This window comes from Fonsecaea erecta (genome assembly GCF_001651985.1).
Source record: "Fonsecaea erecta strain CBS 125763 chromosome Unknown Scaff1, whole genome shotgun sequence".
Classification (NCBI taxonomy): Eukaryota; Fungi; Ascomycota; class Eurotiomycetes; order Chaetothyriales; family Herpotrichiellaceae; genus Fonsecaea; species Fonsecaea erecta.
Window position 1 is genome coordinate 1877715 of NW_017387244.1, and position 17463 is coordinate 1895177.

General features: G+C 50.6%; 4 protein-coding genes across 4 annotated transcripts; 3 read left to right on the forward strand and 1 right to left on the reverse strand.

The window, feature by feature from the left end:
- Positions 1 to 301: 301 nt before the first annotated feature.
- Positions 302 to 2020, reverse strand: AYL99_00658 (Sugar transporter STL1; the record flags this gene model as incomplete). Its single annotated transcript, XM_018832174.1, has 2 exons — positions 302 to 1368; positions 1423 to 2020. 2 exons carry the CDS (start codon positions 2018 to 2020, stop codon positions 302 to 304), a joined length of 1665 nt encoding a protein of 554 aa, XP_018698053.1.
- A 742-nt stretch (positions 2021 to 2762) lies between these two features.
- Positions 2763 to 3887, forward strand: AYL99_00659 (putative oxido; the record flags this gene model as incomplete). The annotated part of the gene is made up of 1 exon (XM_018832175.1): positions 2763 to 3887. One exon carries the CDS (start codon positions 2763 to 2765, stop codon positions 3885 to 3887), a length of 1125 nt encoding a protein of 374 aa, XP_018698054.1.
- Positions 3888 to 6572: 2685 nt separating this feature from the next.
- AYL99_00660 (hypothetical protein) lies at positions 6573 to 9891 on the forward strand (the record flags this gene model as incomplete). The annotated part of the gene is made up of 6 exons (XM_018832176.1): positions 6573 to 7035; positions 7069 to 7374; positions 7424 to 7467; positions 7746 to 8049; positions 8102 to 8428; positions 8477 to 9891. The coding sequence occupies 6 exons, from the start codon at positions 6573 to 6575 to the stop codon at positions 9889 to 9891; spliced, it is 2859 nt and encodes a 952-aa protein (XP_018698055.1).
- Positions 9892 to 11949: 2058 nt separating this feature from the next.
- Positions 11950 to 16856, forward strand: AYL99_00661 (hypothetical protein; the record flags this gene model as incomplete). The annotated part of the gene is made up of 2 exons (XM_018832177.1): positions 11950 to 12074; positions 12125 to 16856. 2 exons carry the CDS (start codon positions 11950 to 11952, stop codon positions 16854 to 16856), a joined length of 4857 nt encoding a protein of 1618 aa, XP_018698056.1.
- Between the last annotated feature and the right edge of the window lie 607 nt (positions 16857 to 17463).

Below are 17463 nucleotides of genomic sequence, written 5' to 3' on the forward strand. Positions count from 1 at the left end.
GAGGCTTTACAATCAGGTGCTAAGTCCAGCGTCGTACACCCACCGTACTCTGCGGAGGTGCTTCCTATTAGGGCGTGACAAATGACAGAGGTTCAAAAGACGAAATACTTTCGGCGCCTCAGCCTGAGCCCCAGGAAAACCTCTGTCATGTAAGGAAACGTTGTCATTTGTAACGCGCTAAGGAAAAAGCACTTTTAGTGTGCACCTTCGAACTGATGAAACAAATTATACTCTCCTCCAACGGTACAAGTCCGTCTGCTGCACATATAAATACGTCCTTCATTCAAATCCTCCCCCGAGTTCACAACGACGACTTCTCAATCGAAGACTCAATATGACCATTCTCAGCGTCAGTCTTGACATAACCATTGCCGTCTTCAACGGCGCTAAGTGAAACCCGTCTCGGATCCAAATGGTCTTCGCCATCGACTTCATCAAGGAGCTTCCTGGCAGCGACCGCAATGTTACCACCAGCCTCGGCAACGCGGCGGTTATACTCGGCCATGTTCTTGCCCACCAGTGGGGAGTCGCTGGCGAAGAGGAGGTCGACTTCTTCGAGGGAGCGGCCTCCGGTCTCCGGGTAGAAGAGGTGGATGATGGGCATGACCACAAAGTTCATGCAGCCGAAGAAGATGAAGGACCACCATCCGATGTGAGAAAGCATGATGGGGATGACAAAGGTTGTCGTTCCACAGCCAATCGCCCAGCCCAGGATAGTGAAAGAGTAGCCTTTCGCGCGGACTTCTTGAGGCCAGATCTCAGTGCCGTAAATCCAGCACGGCACGATGTTGAACATGGTGAAGAAGAAGACGAAGGTGAAGGTGAAGGAAGATGCCGCAGTTCCGAGAGCCTGGGATTCTGAGGGGTTGGATGTGACTCGGTCCTGAGAGGTTTTGATGAGGGCGGCTACCAGGAACAGCGATACACCCTGAATCAAGAAGGAAGCCTGGAGACACATCCTACGGCCCATGCGATCAATGACGAGGGATGCCGCTGCGGTACCGATGACACCGAAGGTATTCAACAGGCCGGACATCCAAGAAGCCTTGTGGGGGTCGAAGCCGGCAAGTTCAAAGAGTTTGGTGGCCCAGGAGACCATAACCAGAATACCAGTCCATTGCTGGATCTGCTGAAGAGCTAACCCAAGGACAGCGCGCCGGCCAAGGTGGAGCTTGCCAGAGTAACGCCCTCCGAGAGCAATGTTGACGTAGTTGTTTCGTTTGTGGTAAGATGCCTCGACGACGGCGTTGATCAATTCGAGCTCTCTGACGATTTCTGGGTCCGAGGCATCTTTGTCACCACGGATCTTGCACAGGATGTCAATGGCCTCCGATTTGCGATGATGTGCCATGAGCCATCTGGGAGATTCTGGTGTCTTATTAGATTCGCTCCACAACAGAACCGTTCAAGACGGTGACTCACCTGGGACGAAGGGGATAGCCACGGCGACGATAAACATGGGAACGCACATGAAGCCGAGAGGAAATCGCCATTTAAACTCGTTGTTGCTGTTGCGGATTCCGAAATTGATCCAGTTGGCGAGGAAAATACCGAGAAAGTTTGAGACAAAGACCAGAGAGAAAGTCGATCCTCGGTCGTGGGCCTGAGTCAATTCCGACACCCAAGAGAGAATGATGTTATTGACGAAGCCGATGCCGAGCCCCGAGATGACTCGAGCGCATATGAACATATTGGAGTTGATCGAGCCACATTGCAGGGCGGATCCCAAAAGGGAGAGAAGAGCGCCAATGAAAGCACCTTTCTTCCTTCCCAGCTTGTCGCCAAGCCATCCACCAATAAAGGCCCCGAAAATCGCTCCAAAGTAGTATGCTGCAGCAAGACCGCCTTGCTTTGTGGTTTGGGTAACGGTGCTGCCAAAACCGATGCCGGACATGGCGATGAAGCCCGGGGTTCCAGAAACACTGCCGTAGACGCCTTGGTTGTATCCCTCGTAGATCAGGGCGACGGCGCTAACGACATTGAGCAAGAGCAAAACTCCCTTGCCAGGAGGGCACGCCATGGTTGGAAACCCATGGTAGCCGATGTCGCGTTTGTTTGAGTTCAATGAAAAGACTGGGTGGGATGAGCAGCTGGCTGATTTGAATATGAGGTGATCGGGGGTTCCTCACGGAGTAGTGTCGAAATATATATTCAATGCAGTCACGATCCAAGGCCTTCCCCCGGATGGGGGCTCGGGTCGTGATACGCTACCCACCCGAGTTCTGGCCGCGGCGATTCATCCCCAGATTTCGCGTGGCGGACCAGGGTTTCCAACCCTCCACGAGTCTTCCACATGATCCATATTGCTGGGAGCGAGGTTAACAGCCAAGGCTCATGTTAAACGGCTAAAAGGCAAAATTGAGACAGTTCAATTACTGCAGTCTGCAGTGGGGCCACTGCACGCGTTAACCGAGCCACTCAGCGACAGTTGGAGGCTGGCAGCAGCCACCATCACGACGAAAAAGGCTGATGCCCGTATGTGTCATTTTGTGCTCCCCTATCAACCCTTGTCCAACCGTGGAGATAGTCGACTATGGAATTGTCGATCCGTGGGGCATCGGCCGAAGAAGCCGTATCCTTTCTCAGTGGAACGCCGATGATATCGTCTCGGGCAAAACAACCGGCATTTTATCACACTTTTCCAAGGGGCGAGAACCATCTCGTCGCCAGGTGTCAGATCAGAAAATCTATGACATGAATTTTCTTTCCTGTCCGCACGAGCTATCACTTCTACTTTCACGTCACCGAAGCTTTGCATTCCAATGGAGGCAAAAACCACATGCCGGTGGGCGGCGCTGTCGCTGTCCAGCATCGCCTCAGTCTTCCTTCCAGATCTACTCGGGCGTGAAGACGCACAATATGAACACAAGCTGGTCGCCGTCAGTACGACGGGCTCAAATGAGCGCGCCCAGATATGGTTCAAGGACAACAAGATCCCGGATCCCCAGGGCATAGTCGTCTACAACTCATGGCAGATCATGTTGGAGCAAGGCGACTTTGATATCGTGTACATCTCAACACCGCACCCATTGCATTATGAACAGGTTTTAAAAGCCCTTCAATGCAACAGAAACATCCTGGTCGAGAAACCGGCAACCATGAATGCACTGCAATACCGAAAATGCATCGAACTTGCGAGTCAGCAGGGTGTCGTGCTCATGGAAGCGATGTGGACACGTTATCTGCCTGCAACAAGATACCTCCAAGAAGAGCTCTTACCGAAGATAGGCAAAGTGAGGAGGGTTTACTCGGATTTCTCTTTCCCCATCGTCGGACCGGACCTCCAAGATACGTCTCGATTTCTAGACAAAGCAGCTGGTGCGGGTGCTCTCCTAGATCAGGGCGTCTATGCACTGACTTGGGCGGATCTTGCACTGAATGGAGTCGAGGTTGGTGAAACAAACGTGGCGCACGCCAGTTCTTGGAGCGTTACTGGAAGGCCTAGCGAGGTTGACGACATCAATACTGTGGTGCTTACTAGCAAGGGTGCCACCGCTATCGTCACGACCAGTATGACTATTCCTGGATCGAGCAAGCCTCCGTTCTATGTTCGCCTTGGTGCTCAGAAAGCGGCTCCTTCTGTTAGGATCGAAGCCACAGAAGCATCGGTGGCTATTCCTTTCCCGCCTATTCGGCCGGAGGAGCTGTATGTGCAATGGTACGGATATGCTCACTTGAATGAGGATGGCACGGAAAAGAACGAGATCATTAAGAAACCTATCAGTGGTTGGGGGATATGGTATCAGGCGGATGTCATTGCGGCGGCAGTATTCAACAAACAGCCGGGTGTAATAGGGGCCCAGGAGAGTTTGAGGGTGTTGGGATGGATGGATGAGGCCAGATCACTAGCAGGTATAACGTATAACGAGAAGCTGGAGCAAGTGTAGATGGATGGATTCGCGTAAACGTACGGGTCCATCAATTACGATTTGAAAGGCAAAAAGCTCTCGGCATGGTGGTCCGGCACAGGAAACTCGCTTCCTGCATTCTAGAGAAGTCGAGCCATGTTCTCTGCACAGCAAGGTCCCTGGCCTTGGTATATGCTCTGGTTGCCTAGTGATTTCACACTTCCGCAACGTAATTGTTGTTCCATCGGCTTCTGGACCCTGACGGCTTCGTGGCATTTGCTCCTCGCCTGTCGTCCGCATCATGTGCTGTGAGTCGATAGATTCTCCGGGGCTTTGCTCTTCCGCCACTGCCAGTTTGGCTGTCCAGAATATCATATTTCTTCGCAATCTAGCTTGACTGTGCAGTAAATGTGACGATTCAGATGCGCAGAAGAAGCTCAGGTGACTGTCCTATCAGTGCAATCATGGCGTGATGACTTGAAGGCACTAAGCCACATTCCAGTGTACTTCAGGCGCGGAAGACGCGAAGGGGCTACACGCCGTCTGACAACGACAGCGCCGTCTGCGCTGCTCGTAAGTGGAGATGCGAGTAGGTCAGTTCTCCTCTAGCATCCGGGGAGTCGTATATTTCCCTGGATGAAGAGAGCAGATCATCACATTTCTTACCTCAGGGGTGGACGCTGAATCAACTGACCCTCCTTGCCTCTCCGTCGTCCCTCTTTGCTCATTAATTTCCAAGCGCACCGACTTTTGATTCAGCACTTTTGCGTGACGCATAGCGAACAGATATAGTCTTCTGTAAGCACGGTCAAATTGTTTTCCTTCCGTAGCATTCTTGTGGGCATCTTTCCGAAATGAATCCCGTAATGACTGTTGCGTGGTCTTCCCTCTAATAGGCGGACATACCTTCTTCACGGATTCAACTAGTGCTTCGAAATACTTATAACCCTGGAAAAACAGGAACAACGAAGGTATTCGTCTGCGATAACCTTGCAGTCGTGTCCAAACCCGCTCACGTTATGAAGGCGGCAAATCACTCAAAATAGCGCTAGTACCCCAGATATCTAGCAATTACTGGTTATCCGATAGATAGTCACCTAGATTTCGACCCTCAAGCATTTTGACGTCTCGATGGCTAGTTTTTAGAAGTGCGCCACCGTCCAGATCAAAAAGAGATGTCCAGAACTGATAAATATGGTTTAAGTATCGGATAATCTCCTTGTCACATATAAGAGCCAGCAGACCTTCTATATTTCCCGCTAGTATATCTAGTGATAAGACCGGTATACTGACTAATTATCGAAAAGCGGAATCGAGGGAAGCCCTTCCGTATAGTCGCTTAAGGGCTTACCGCTCGCGGGACGATTAGATATGCGCCCACCTTTAATCGACTAATTCAGGATCCGATTTATCGCATCTTAATATGTGGATGTAGATCTATATAGCATCGATGGTTTGTTCGTTTGAAGTCTGTATTACGAGACCGGCTCGTAGTTCTGCGGGCAAATCTATGAAGTGCCTTCAGTGCCGCGGAGGGTTTGACATGGACGGACCTTACCAGCAGAGTAAATATCCATCACTCACTACGGATCGCTCTTCTATAAGTACTCCATACCCGCGCAAGCACGGTGTTAGCCAAGAAGATACTCTATTTTGAAGCTATCTGGAAATTCGAGCCTGAGCTACTGGTGTGCATCATCACTCAAAAGCGCCGCCGTTAAGGCTTCATGGCCAGAGGCGATGCCTCTCTCTGCGGCGGTAGGGACACGTACAACACACCACAACACCACCAAAACAAGATGGATAGGAATGCTTAATTATCAGTCTGTCTCTCTACCACTGCCTATGTAAAAATACTATTGAAACAAAAGCAAAAAAGCTCTCCACTTCACCCGTCCAATCAGGAGCCACCATTGCCTCCCTGTACAATGTACAGGCACGTGACCTGACTGACTCTTCCCATTACAATACTACAGCCAATATTAACACCAAGAATTGTAACTGCAGCAGCAATTGTTGATATCGGTGACTCCGCTTATACTGTTCTCCGGCGCACGGCTAGTACGCCTCGACTTATGAAACGGCCGAGCTCTCAGGCCGAAACCGTCACAATTTTGGAGTAATTATAGTGGAAGCTCAAGCTCTGAGCGTTTCTTTCAAGGCTGTGCCACAACAGTTTTGTCTCAAATGACGTGCATCCCTATGCAATGAAATGCCCTAGGCATGGACCCACTTTTACTTTGCACACCTCTTTATCTAAGATAAACGCGAATATCGCTTATTGGATGAAAGGAGTCGATAGTATTGATGCTGAGTTACCCATATATCTACATAATGTATAAAATTACTACACTAGCATGACCATTACGCTTGGAAATCGGCCATGCCATTTTGCTTACCCTCCCTTCCAGAACCTCGGCCGAAGCAATGCTCTTCTGCTCAGCATGCTAAACAGCAGCCGTATACTTCCAGGTCGCTTGTCTCGCGCATTACAAAAATCCGAAATGGACTGACCCAGTTGTTAGTGGGTGCAGTGGTGCATTACCTATCTGGAGGAAGGTGTGCAAAGTAAAAGTCGAGTCCCCCCCTGTCCAGTGCCTCCCAACCAACTTCGCCGTTACCTCGCCCTCATTATAATCACGACGACTACCTCTCTTCTCAGGCTCAGCTGCCAGAGTAGCATCCCACGGCTGGTCGCGACGAGCACTCGAGCTTTTTCGAGCCATGAGAGGCACGGCGTGCTTATTAGGCCGCACATGTACTCACAACGTGCCGCCAGAGCGCACCCAACACCATGCGTCTTCTAAAATTCGACGAACAGGGCGAACTCAGCCTAACCGACTACCCTCCCGACAGCATCCAACCTACGCGATCCTCTCGCATATATGGGGAGATGATAAGGACGAGGTCGATTTCGACGATCTAAAACACAAATCGTTCAAGAACAAGGCCGGCTATGCGAAGATCCGATTCTGCGGCGAGCAAGCCAAGAAGGTAAACATCGAATACTTCTGGGTGGACACCTGCTGCATCAATAAAGCGAACAATACGGAATATTCGGAGGCCATTAACTCAATGTTTCGCTGGTACCACGATGCCGTCAAATGCTATGTCTACCTGGCCGACGTGCTAATCCCTAACGGAGAAGACCACACAGAACGGATATGGGAGCGGGCCTTCCGCAACAGTAGGTGATTTACACGGGGGTGGACGCTTCAAGAACTACTGGCGCCGGCATCGGTGGAGTTCTTTTCGCGCGAAGGGCAATGGCTAGGCAGCAGAAGCACCCTTGAACTGCAGATCCACGAGATCACGGGCATTCCAATTACGGCGCTCCGCGGCACGCCCTTATCTCAATTTAGTGTGGACGATCGCATACAGTGGGCGGCGAAACGGAATACCAAGAAGAAGGAGGACAAGGCATACTGTCTGCTCGGGATTTTTGGTATCTTCATGCCTCTCATCTATGGCGAAGGAGACCACGCTTTCATCCGGCTGAACAAAGAGCTCGGTCGATCTCCGCCGAGTAAGTCCACCACTCTATACACAAGCGACCGCATACCTAACCTATCTAGGCACAAACTTGGAGAGTGGCAACATACATCCGGACAGAGGTTTCGTCAGTTTCCCGTTGCCGAGGAACAAAAACTTTGTCGGAAGGGATCAAAGCCTTCAAGAAATCCACAGGATGGTCACTTCTCGCGATTTTCCAAGATCCGGCTGCGTTAAATGTACCGTCAAGGGAATGGGAGGTATCGGGAAAACCCAAGTGATTCTCGAGTACGCTCATAGGTATCGAGGATACTTTTCGTCTGTTTTCTGGATAAGGGCCAACAGTTTTGAATCTGCTGTGGAGAGCTATTGTACCATCGCACAGAAGATTGGACTGAGTAACAGGCCTTCCCCCTGGAGCATCGAAAAGACCTCGGTAGAGAAGCAGTTTTCTCTGTCCAAGAGTGGCTCACTGCCTCGGAAAATGGCAATTGGCTACTGTTATTGGACGGTTGGGATAACTTAAACGACGAGAGGATGGGGTCTTTGATCCCTCATGGTGGTTCTGGTGTGATCTTGATTACAAGCCGAAGGGAAGACTGGGCTCGACATGGAGATGGTCTCGATCTCCCGTTTATGAAGGAGGCAGCTTCGTTGGCACTACTTTCAAAAAGCTCTTTGACGGAGTACGGGCAGGGTAACCCGGAAGGTAAGATTCTGTACATAGAGACAGGAGAGCTTTATGACTGACCAAACATTAGAATTCGATGCTGCGAAAGAGATTGTGAGAGTACTGGGGAATCTACCTTTGGCCGTTGATCAAGCAGGAGCACATATCCATAATCTGAAGACGCCGGCCAGAAAATACCTCTCACGCCTTAAGGAAAACGCAGATACGCTGAGTTGGACGCCGCCGATTAACGTGTGGCCATATGGCAAGGGTGTACTAAGTGCTTGGGACTTGACTTTCCAAGAGCTTGAAAGTTCGAGCCCTAAGGTTCTTGAGATATTGCAGGTTTGTGTGTTTCTTGCTGGCGAGTACATTAGCGAAAACTTGCTCAAGTTTGGGTTCAAATTTGCGCAAAAGGGTAAGTAGCTCTTTATTTCCAAGGCGAGACGGACTAAATGTGATGCAGACGCCCTAGCTCGGGTCGTGGAAGACGGCATGGGAGACTTGTTCTCCTTCTCTCTCGCGAAACGGGAGGGCGATGATGACGGGTTTTCAATCCATACAGTTCTTCAAGCATGTATTCGCCAAAGACTATCTAGATTACCCGGCCTTCAAAGACAAGAATTTACGGAAACTGCACTCTTGGTTGTTGCCGGTGCTGTGCAGAAATTGACATCGGAGCGCCAACAAGATTGGTTTTCTTGTCGGCAAGTGCTGTCACATATTACAAGCTGTGAGAAGCATATCGATGACACCTTGCCGCGCAAGCCAATTTTTGGCTCCACAAGAGCGCTCTTCATGCTCGGACAGTTCTGCGATAAGTTCGGTCGACACGATCAGGCAATTAGCTGGTTCCAGAGAGAACTCAACACAGTGCCACACCTATCCGCGCAATCAACATTAGAATGCCGTGACGGCGTTTCATCAGCCAAGCTCCTTAAAGGCCAGTATAATGAGGCATTGGCCGAACTTCATGCTCTCTATACCGAAGCGACTGCTCAACTTGGTGTACAACATGTATTAACCAACAAAATCGCCCATAGTCTGGGTATGACTTACAAGAAGACCGGATCGTTCGAAAACGCTTTGGAGTGGTACATGGCGTCCCTCCCACAAATAACGGAGATATTCGGCGAAAAAGATCACAGAGCACTTGCCACTTTGAACAACATCGCGGTGATCTACAAAGAACAGAAAAAGTATGGAGAGGCGTTCAAAATATATCAGAATGTACTAAGGAAAAAGGAGGAAGCATTAGGGGAGGAAGACCTCTCCACGCTTGAAACAGTCATGAATATCGGCATCTTGTACTGGCACTGGAAGCTATACGACGAGGCGCCTCAATTCCTGCAACGCGCTCTCTGCGGAAAGGAGAAGCAACTGGGAAAAGATGATCCCAAAACCCTTGCAGTGAAAGGCAATATCGCCAACGTGTATCTCGGAAGCGGTCGGCTCGACGAGGCTATCAAGCTACATAAGGAGACGTATCATGGCTATAAAAAGGTCTATGGGCCGGAGCATCCTGAGGTATTTACCAAGGCCGGTTGGCTAGGGGAGGACTATTGCCAAAAGCGGTGCTACGCCAAATCACTTGAATGGTATGAAGAGGCATTGTCTGGTAGGAAGAGACTACATGGTGAGCATAACGCCCAAACCTTGGAGACCGTTGTGAGTATGGCAGGAGTCTTCCAATTCCAAGGCCAATTTTATCGGGCATTGACTTGGTATAGTTGGGCTTTGGAGAGATTCAGACATGGTTTTGCCTCGGAACACTTTGGGACACAATCGGCGGAACGTCAGCTCAGGGCTCTCATTCTGCGATGGCACCGGTTCTCAGAAGAGATGCAATCTAGGATGACAAGCGAAAATCATCCGTCTTAAATTTGGATCTGGAATTGAGGAGGAAATTGATATCCACAACGTGATACCGATGACCTTATCCCACCACAAGCCGAGGCCGTGGTAGCTCTGGATGAGGAATCCTCCATTGTACTCCTGAAGAGTGGCCAGTACCATGGCAATATAGAAGTCGGACACCTCGACTTCACAGCTGTTCTTGTCTTGGTCATGGGCAAGGTGGTTACAGGCGTTAATGAAATGTAGCCTTGCCGAATCCAGCCTCTTCGAAGATGATGCTGTCTTCATGCCACTCGTCGTGCTCGACTTGGGCGTATTTGAAGTCGCATTTAGAGTAAGGGCTGTAGTTGCCGTCTCGGTAGATAAAGCTAAGTGACGAGTGCGAAGCAGTGCTGTCACTTCGATTTCAATGGTAACGCCTGATGTCATCGAGGCAGCAATCGTGGCAATCATTCAGGTGATTCCACATGGCCTTGTCGGAATCGAAACTTCTGTGGCCTTTGTTCCATTTGGTGTTGCAGCCGAAACAGTGCCAAAGATGTTCAAGGCTATCGTGAACACCGAGAGGGCCAGGCCGTCTGATGAACTGCAATCTGTGGATACCCCGCAGATGCTCGATAATTTCGCCTAGAGTCCCGAACTCCTGCTCTGCACAAGACATGTTTATGCATGTGTATGAGGTTTGAATGCTCATGATCACTGCTCGGAGGGCTTTGCAAAGTAATCTTCGGCTTGCAGGATTCGCGATTTTATATTGGAGGGGTACCGACGCCTAGCATCGAACAAGGCGAACGCACAAGGACGATCTTGTCTCAGGAGTCATGCCCATCCTTGGCAGGTATGGGTTTGACTCGTACTGTACATGCCTGCGGTCGGCGGACCACCTAACCGCACTGCTAACCGCGTTTGTTGAGATGCAGCAAAAGAAACAACGGTGAATTTTCAACGCCGTGGGCTTCAATCTGTGCAGCATAATAACCGCAAGATCGACAATAGGTGGACTCCCAAGCTTCCGCTGTCTCCAAGCCCCATGTGCTATTTTTGCGCTGCCGCATTTCTAATCATAGAAGAACGGAAATGGACAATGACGGGCCCCATTTCTGGTTCCTCAACGACCGCAACGTTGGCAGACCTTTTTTGTGCACCTTATGGGAGCCCTTTCCTGGACCTTCTGCTGATGCAGGAAAACGTACAGTCGTCCCTGCAGTTTTCCCTGACATTGGCCCAGAACAGCACTGTAGTGAATGGCGAACGATCGATCTATGACTCAACGGGGGAACATGGTGAATTCTGCTAGGTCCTGGGGACCGTCTGACCATATACACTCAAGTAATTTACAGGGCCCTACCGACGCTACGAAGGCCTTCGGACTAGCGTGACAGTCATTACACTGCCTTGGCATCCCTGCCAGTCACAGCCTCCCCTACTTAGCTTCGAAGGCCCTCCTTCGACGCATCCTTGGATAAGACTGTCGGCCCAACAAGCCCTGTAGACTTCACCTTGTAGAAAAATAAAATAGATTGGCTGGGGATCTCCCAGTGAGATTCTGCGACAGCCGGAAATGGGCTTTTGCACGGCACTGTATCCGTCAAGGCGTGTGGCCGGCAGAAGGGCCGAGCCCATTGGATCTTCATCGTGTGGCGTCTCGCTAAGGTTGCGAACCTCATGGCTTCAGCAAGCTCTAGGCTGGGATAGGTAGGTCGTGGTTGATTTTCCCGGGGTTATCCCCAGTCGTGGTGTCATTGGCAACTGCGCCGGCGGCGGCAGCGACCAAACTGCGCATCTCAGACAAACTACGCTCACTCCAGGCAGCACTGTTTCTGCTGCTCGACCCACAGCTCTAGGAGGGTGTGCATGTGGTCTTGCAACATGTCTCTCTCTTGGACACTGTACATATCGCCCTGAGCGACCAGCTGTTATTTGTGTGAATATTGACCGACCTTTCACCATCCTCACGATTCCCTCCGGACCTGACCGAGTCTGTCAATGGAAATGCCAGGCACGGAATACCGCCTGCATTGAGAAAGCGAACGCCGTCAAGATAGGCCAAATATCCTCTGTCCGGGTCATTCAGACTACAACATGGCTCTCTTTGTGCGCCAGGTTATTACCTTGACTCTCAAGAATCTCCTCGTTGCTTTTGTCCGGCACCCGTTCTCGACCACGATCAGAGCCTTTATCTTGCCTTGTATCTTCGTCGGCTTTCTGTGCGTCAATACCATCTCCATCCTCTGACCACAACTTCTGACGTCTTTAGATCTTACGCGCGCTTTCTGTTCATTCCTCCCAGTGTCTATGGCATCGGTGACCCCACGCCGATTCGAAGCCTGCCTGAAGCACTTGATCTCGTCTCTGGTGGCAGGAATAAACTTGTCTTTGTCAACAGCGGATTCTCAGATGGCCCAATTCAATCGGTCATTGACAAGGTGGTGAATGAGACCGGGTCATTTGGCGGTCGAGTCGAGATATTGTCCCAAGAGGAGGAGCTGTTGACCGTGTGTCGAAACTCAATCAGGGGAACGTCGTCATGCATAGCAGGTGCCGTCTTTTTCTCCTCGCCCTCTGAGGGACAGGCTGCTCGCTGGAATTATACTATTCGGGCAGACGGTGGGCTTCAGTCCAAGATCGTAACCGACTCTTCCAAGAACGACGTTGAGATCTACCTGCTTCCCCTCCAACATGCTATCGACCGTGCTATTTCTCAAGTCGAAGCCCACACTAATGGAGCCACAGTCCTTCCCAACATCGCAGACGAATATCCTTATACTTCTATGACGAAACAGCAGCGCTTAAACCGTATCCGAACCCGATATATGGGAGGTATCATCGACATCCTGGCCGTCGCTTTCTTCATTGGCGTGGTAGGTGTTACGTACCAGCTTACTGGAGTCATCGCATCGGAGAGAGAAAATGGCATGGCTCAACTACTTGACTGCATGATGCCGAATCTGAAGCGATGGCAGCCACAAATGGCACGAATTATCGCTAACCACCTGGCCTTCGACATGCTCTACGGACCCGGCTGGATCATCATGGCCATTATTCTCTGTGCTGGCGTCTTCAGCAAAACATCACCAGCAATCGTCATCATCTTCAATATCCTAGCTGGACTATCGGTGTCATCCTTCTCAATCCTGGGAGGGGCATTCTTCAAAAAAGCCCAGCTTTCTGGAATCACCTCTGTCATCGTCAGTCTTTTACTTGCCATCGTCGCGCAAGTCGCCAGCAAAGCCGGAACAGCATCTGTCGCCATCCTCTCCCTTCTTTTTCCACCTATGAACTATGTATATTTTACGATTTTTATGGCTCGTTGGGAGAAGCAAGATCTTGGTACAAATCTGGTGAAACGAGCGCCCGAGAACACGTCCGCGTTACCCGGTATCGCTCTTTGGATATTTTCGATAGTTCAGATTCTTGTTTTTCCAATCCTTGGTGCGTACGTTGAACGCATCCTATATGGGACAGCGTCACAAAGTCGAAAGACCACATATTCGGACGATCCCACCTCGATCTTGTTATCTGGATTCACCAAGGAATACCCACCTTCATGGCTTGCACGACTTCGCGCAATATTTTCGAGGAAACGACTCACGACCGTACTTGCCGTCGACAATCTAACTTTGGACGCGACGAGAGGGCAAATCGTAGTGCTACTTGGTGCCAATGGTAGTGGTAAATCCACCACCTTGGATGCAATTGCCGGTCTCAACTCTATCACCTCTGGAGAGATCACCATCAATTTTCCGGAGGCCAACACTGGGCTAGGATTCTGTCCTCAGAAAAACGTGCTGTGGGATGATCTCACGGTGGAAGAGCATGTTCGCATCTTCAATAGGATCAAGAGCCAGAAGCCATCCTCGAAAGAAGAAAATCGACAACTCCTAGTTTCATGCGATATCGACCGGAAATCCGGTGCTCGCTCAAAGACACTGTCTGGAGGCCAGAAGCGCAAGTTGCAGCTGGCAATGATGTTCACTGGCGGCTCACGGGTATGTTGCGTGGATGAAGTGTCCTCTGGTCTCGATCCATTGTCCCGGCGAAAGATCTGGGATATTCTCCTGGCTGAGCGCGGGTCAAGGTCCATTGTTCTCACGACACATTTCCTGGATGAGGCCGAGCTCCTTGCGGATCACATTGCGATACTGTCGAAGGGTGTTCTGAAGGCTTCAGGGACCTCGGTGGAGCTCAAGCATAAACTCGGCTCTGGATATCGAGTCCACGTCTACCACAACCACGGGTCTCAGCAGCTTCCGACTTTCAAGGATGTTAACCATGTTAGACGAGATGATCAAACCATATATGGCTTGACAGACTCGGCACAGGCGGCAGACTTTCTACGCCGGATAGAAAGCGAGGGTGTCATGGAGTATCAGGTTAACGGTCCTACAATCGAAGACGTATTTCTGAAGGTTGCTGAAGAGGTCAGATTGGTACCGCATTCAGCCGAAAAGAGGGGCACCGACCACATCCTCCAGGAGATTGGCAGCCACAGTAGCACTGAGATCGACCCCGACAACGTTGTCAAAACAATGATCAGAGATGAGTCATCAGGGGAGCCTCCTCAACTTCTAGACGGACGCCGCATCAGTATGCCCCGACAAGCCATGGTGCTCTTCTCTAAGCGATGGGTTGTACTTCGCCGCAACACTCTTCCCTATCTTGCGGCACTCCTGATCCCAATCATTGCTGCTGGGCTTGTCACTCTCTTCCTCAACAATTTTCAAAAGACGACCTGCAGCCCGGCATCGTTAGCTTTGGTGTCCGACATTGAGTCCTTGTCCTCACAGGTCAATTATGATCTTGTGGCAGGACCGCGCGATCTGCTCAGCCAGAATGCCATCCAGCTTTTTGCTTCCACGCTAGCAGGCAGCACGGGTCTCGCAGGAATTGCGGCCAATGCCACAAAGTTGCTGGATTCAATCCATCTTGTCGATACCCTAGATGAATTCAACGACTACATCGACACTAAATTTGACAATGTGACCCCTGGTGGTTTCTTTCTAGGAGACAAAACCTCGCCACCGACCTTTGCCTGGCAGGGAGACGGGAATATTGCGTTTTCAGTCATCATACAAAATGCCATGGACACCTTGTTGACCAACATTTCCATTTCGAACCAGTACCAAGCCTTTGACGTGCCGTGGGGTGCTGATGTAGGGAAAGCATTGCAGCTGATCACGTATTTTGGGCTCGCCATGGCAGTCTACCCGTCTTTCTTCGCCTTGTATCCAACAATAGAGCGGCTGCGCAACGTTCGAGGTCTCCATTACAGTAACGGCGTCCGGTCGGCACCTCTGTGGCTTGCGTACACCACTTTCGACTTCGTCATTGTCGTCGTCACAAGCTCGATTACCATTATCATCTTCCGGGCTGTCACCGATGTCTGGTATCATATCGAATACCTCTTTGTGGTTTTCTTTTTGTATGGGCTGGCCTCGACACTGTTATCGTATGTCATATCCCTCTTCTCGCGGTCACAACTCGCAGCCTTTGCGTTTGCAAGTGGTGGTCAGGCCGTCATGTTCCTGCTTTACTTCATTGCTTACATGTCCGTTCTCACCTATTCACCAATCGACAAGATAGACAGAAACGTCAATATCTGTCACTTCACAATCGCGACCATCTCTCCCGTGGCAAACCTGACACGAGCACTGTTTCTCACTCTCAATGTGTTTTCGATCACTTGCAGGAATCGCGAGTTTGCTTCTTATGCTGGATCAATGACCACATTTGGCGGCCCCATCTTGTATTTGATCTTGCAGTCGTTTCTACTCTTTGGGCTACTTTTGTGGTGGGATTCGGGTCCTTTGTTTCGACGGCTTCGCAAAAAGCAACAGGAAGAGGAGGTGGAAGAGAGAGATACCGTGGAGGCAGAAGTCTCCAACGAACTCACGAGGGTGTCTTCATCCCAAGACGGCCTTCGGGTTCTGAATTTGACCAAGCGATTCGGCAAAACGCTAGCCGTCAACAATGTCACATTTGGCGTGCCTCGAAGTGAAGTTTTTGCCCTCCTTGGACCAAATGGTGCTGGCAAGTCGACGACGATATCTCTGATTCGAGGTGATATCCAACCGAGTCTTCGTGGAGGCGACATCTTAGTCGACAATATCTCCGTAATCCGACATCGGGCCCAGGCTCGCTCTCGCCTTGGAGTGTGTCCTCAGTTTGACGCAATGGATACGATGACCGTGGCTGAGCATCTGCACTTCTACGCTAAAGTTCGTGGTGTCAGTGATCCTCGCCATAACGTTGAAGCCGTGATGCGCGCGGTTGGCCTCGAGCAGTATGCTGATAGGATGGCGGCCAAATTGTCCGGTGGCAACAAGCGCAAGCTGTCCCTCGGTATTGCACTCATGGGCAATCCAAGCGTCCTACTCCTGGACGAACCCTCATCGGGCATGGATGCCGCAAGCAAGCGCGTCATGTGGAGAACGTTGGAATCGGTGGTTCCTGGTCGATCCCTGGTGCTCACAACACACTCAATGGAGGAAGCAGATGCGCTCGCAACGAGAGCTGGTATCATGGCAGGCAAGATGTTGGCGCTTGGGACAACTGACTACCTTCGCAGAAAGCACGGGGACGCGTATTATGTACACCTCGTACACAAAGGAGCCCCACATGCATCGGATGAAGACATGCTGCGCATCCGAGACTGGATCATGCGGAGTTTTCCCGATGCAAATATTGAGAGCAAAGTATACGCAGGCCAGATCCGATTCTCGGTGCCAACGAAAGGGTTGTACGCCAGCAAAGACGGTGAAATTAGCGTGGAGTCTGGTATTGCGTCTCTGTTTGCGGCTCTCGAAAAGAACAAGGCGGAGCTGCAGATTGAATACTACAGCGTCAGCCGTGCAACTCTGGACCAAGTGTTCCTCAGTATCGTGGGCAAACACAACGTTGAAGAGGAGGGCGGCGAAGCACCTTCCATACCAAAAACTGGCTTCATCAAAGAGCTATCACGAGTTAGATCTCGCTTAGTGCACAAATGAAAGGTACGAATCTTGGTTGAGTGGGCACGGCAAAGCCGTTAGACCGATCAAGACAAACATGACTCTGGGCTTCAGCAACCTGACTTGTATGGTATATATGTGTTTTTTAAGATGTCGTCTCTTTGCATCATATGGGGAAGCCGCACGCACATCCTTGTATTAAACATGGGCACCATCCGGAATTCCTGAACTCCGCTTCGAGAGGGAAAGTCAGATACCTTGATTTGTAATAGGTTCCCTGACTCAAAGGTCGTTGTCAGAAGGATCGAGCTCGCCAGATGGGGCAGATGGGACTGGGGTTTCGCACCAAACTTCGGCCCAACAAACGATGATATCTGCAGCGGGAACGACTCCTCCCGAGTAGATATTTCGTATCTTGGCTCCGCAACGGATTTTCGCGATGTTTCTTGATCAATCAAACAGTCAGCAGCTGGCATTCAGTGACTCAACCCCAGCAGAGACTCGCTTGCTAGAACCCGGAATCCGGCCGCCCAGCATCCCCACGAAAACGCTCACGGACTTCGACCAGAGGTGGCCTCATTGTCTGTGTCGACCGAGACAGTGTGGTCTTTTCGAACGATATCAGATGTTTCAGGCAATTCACGAC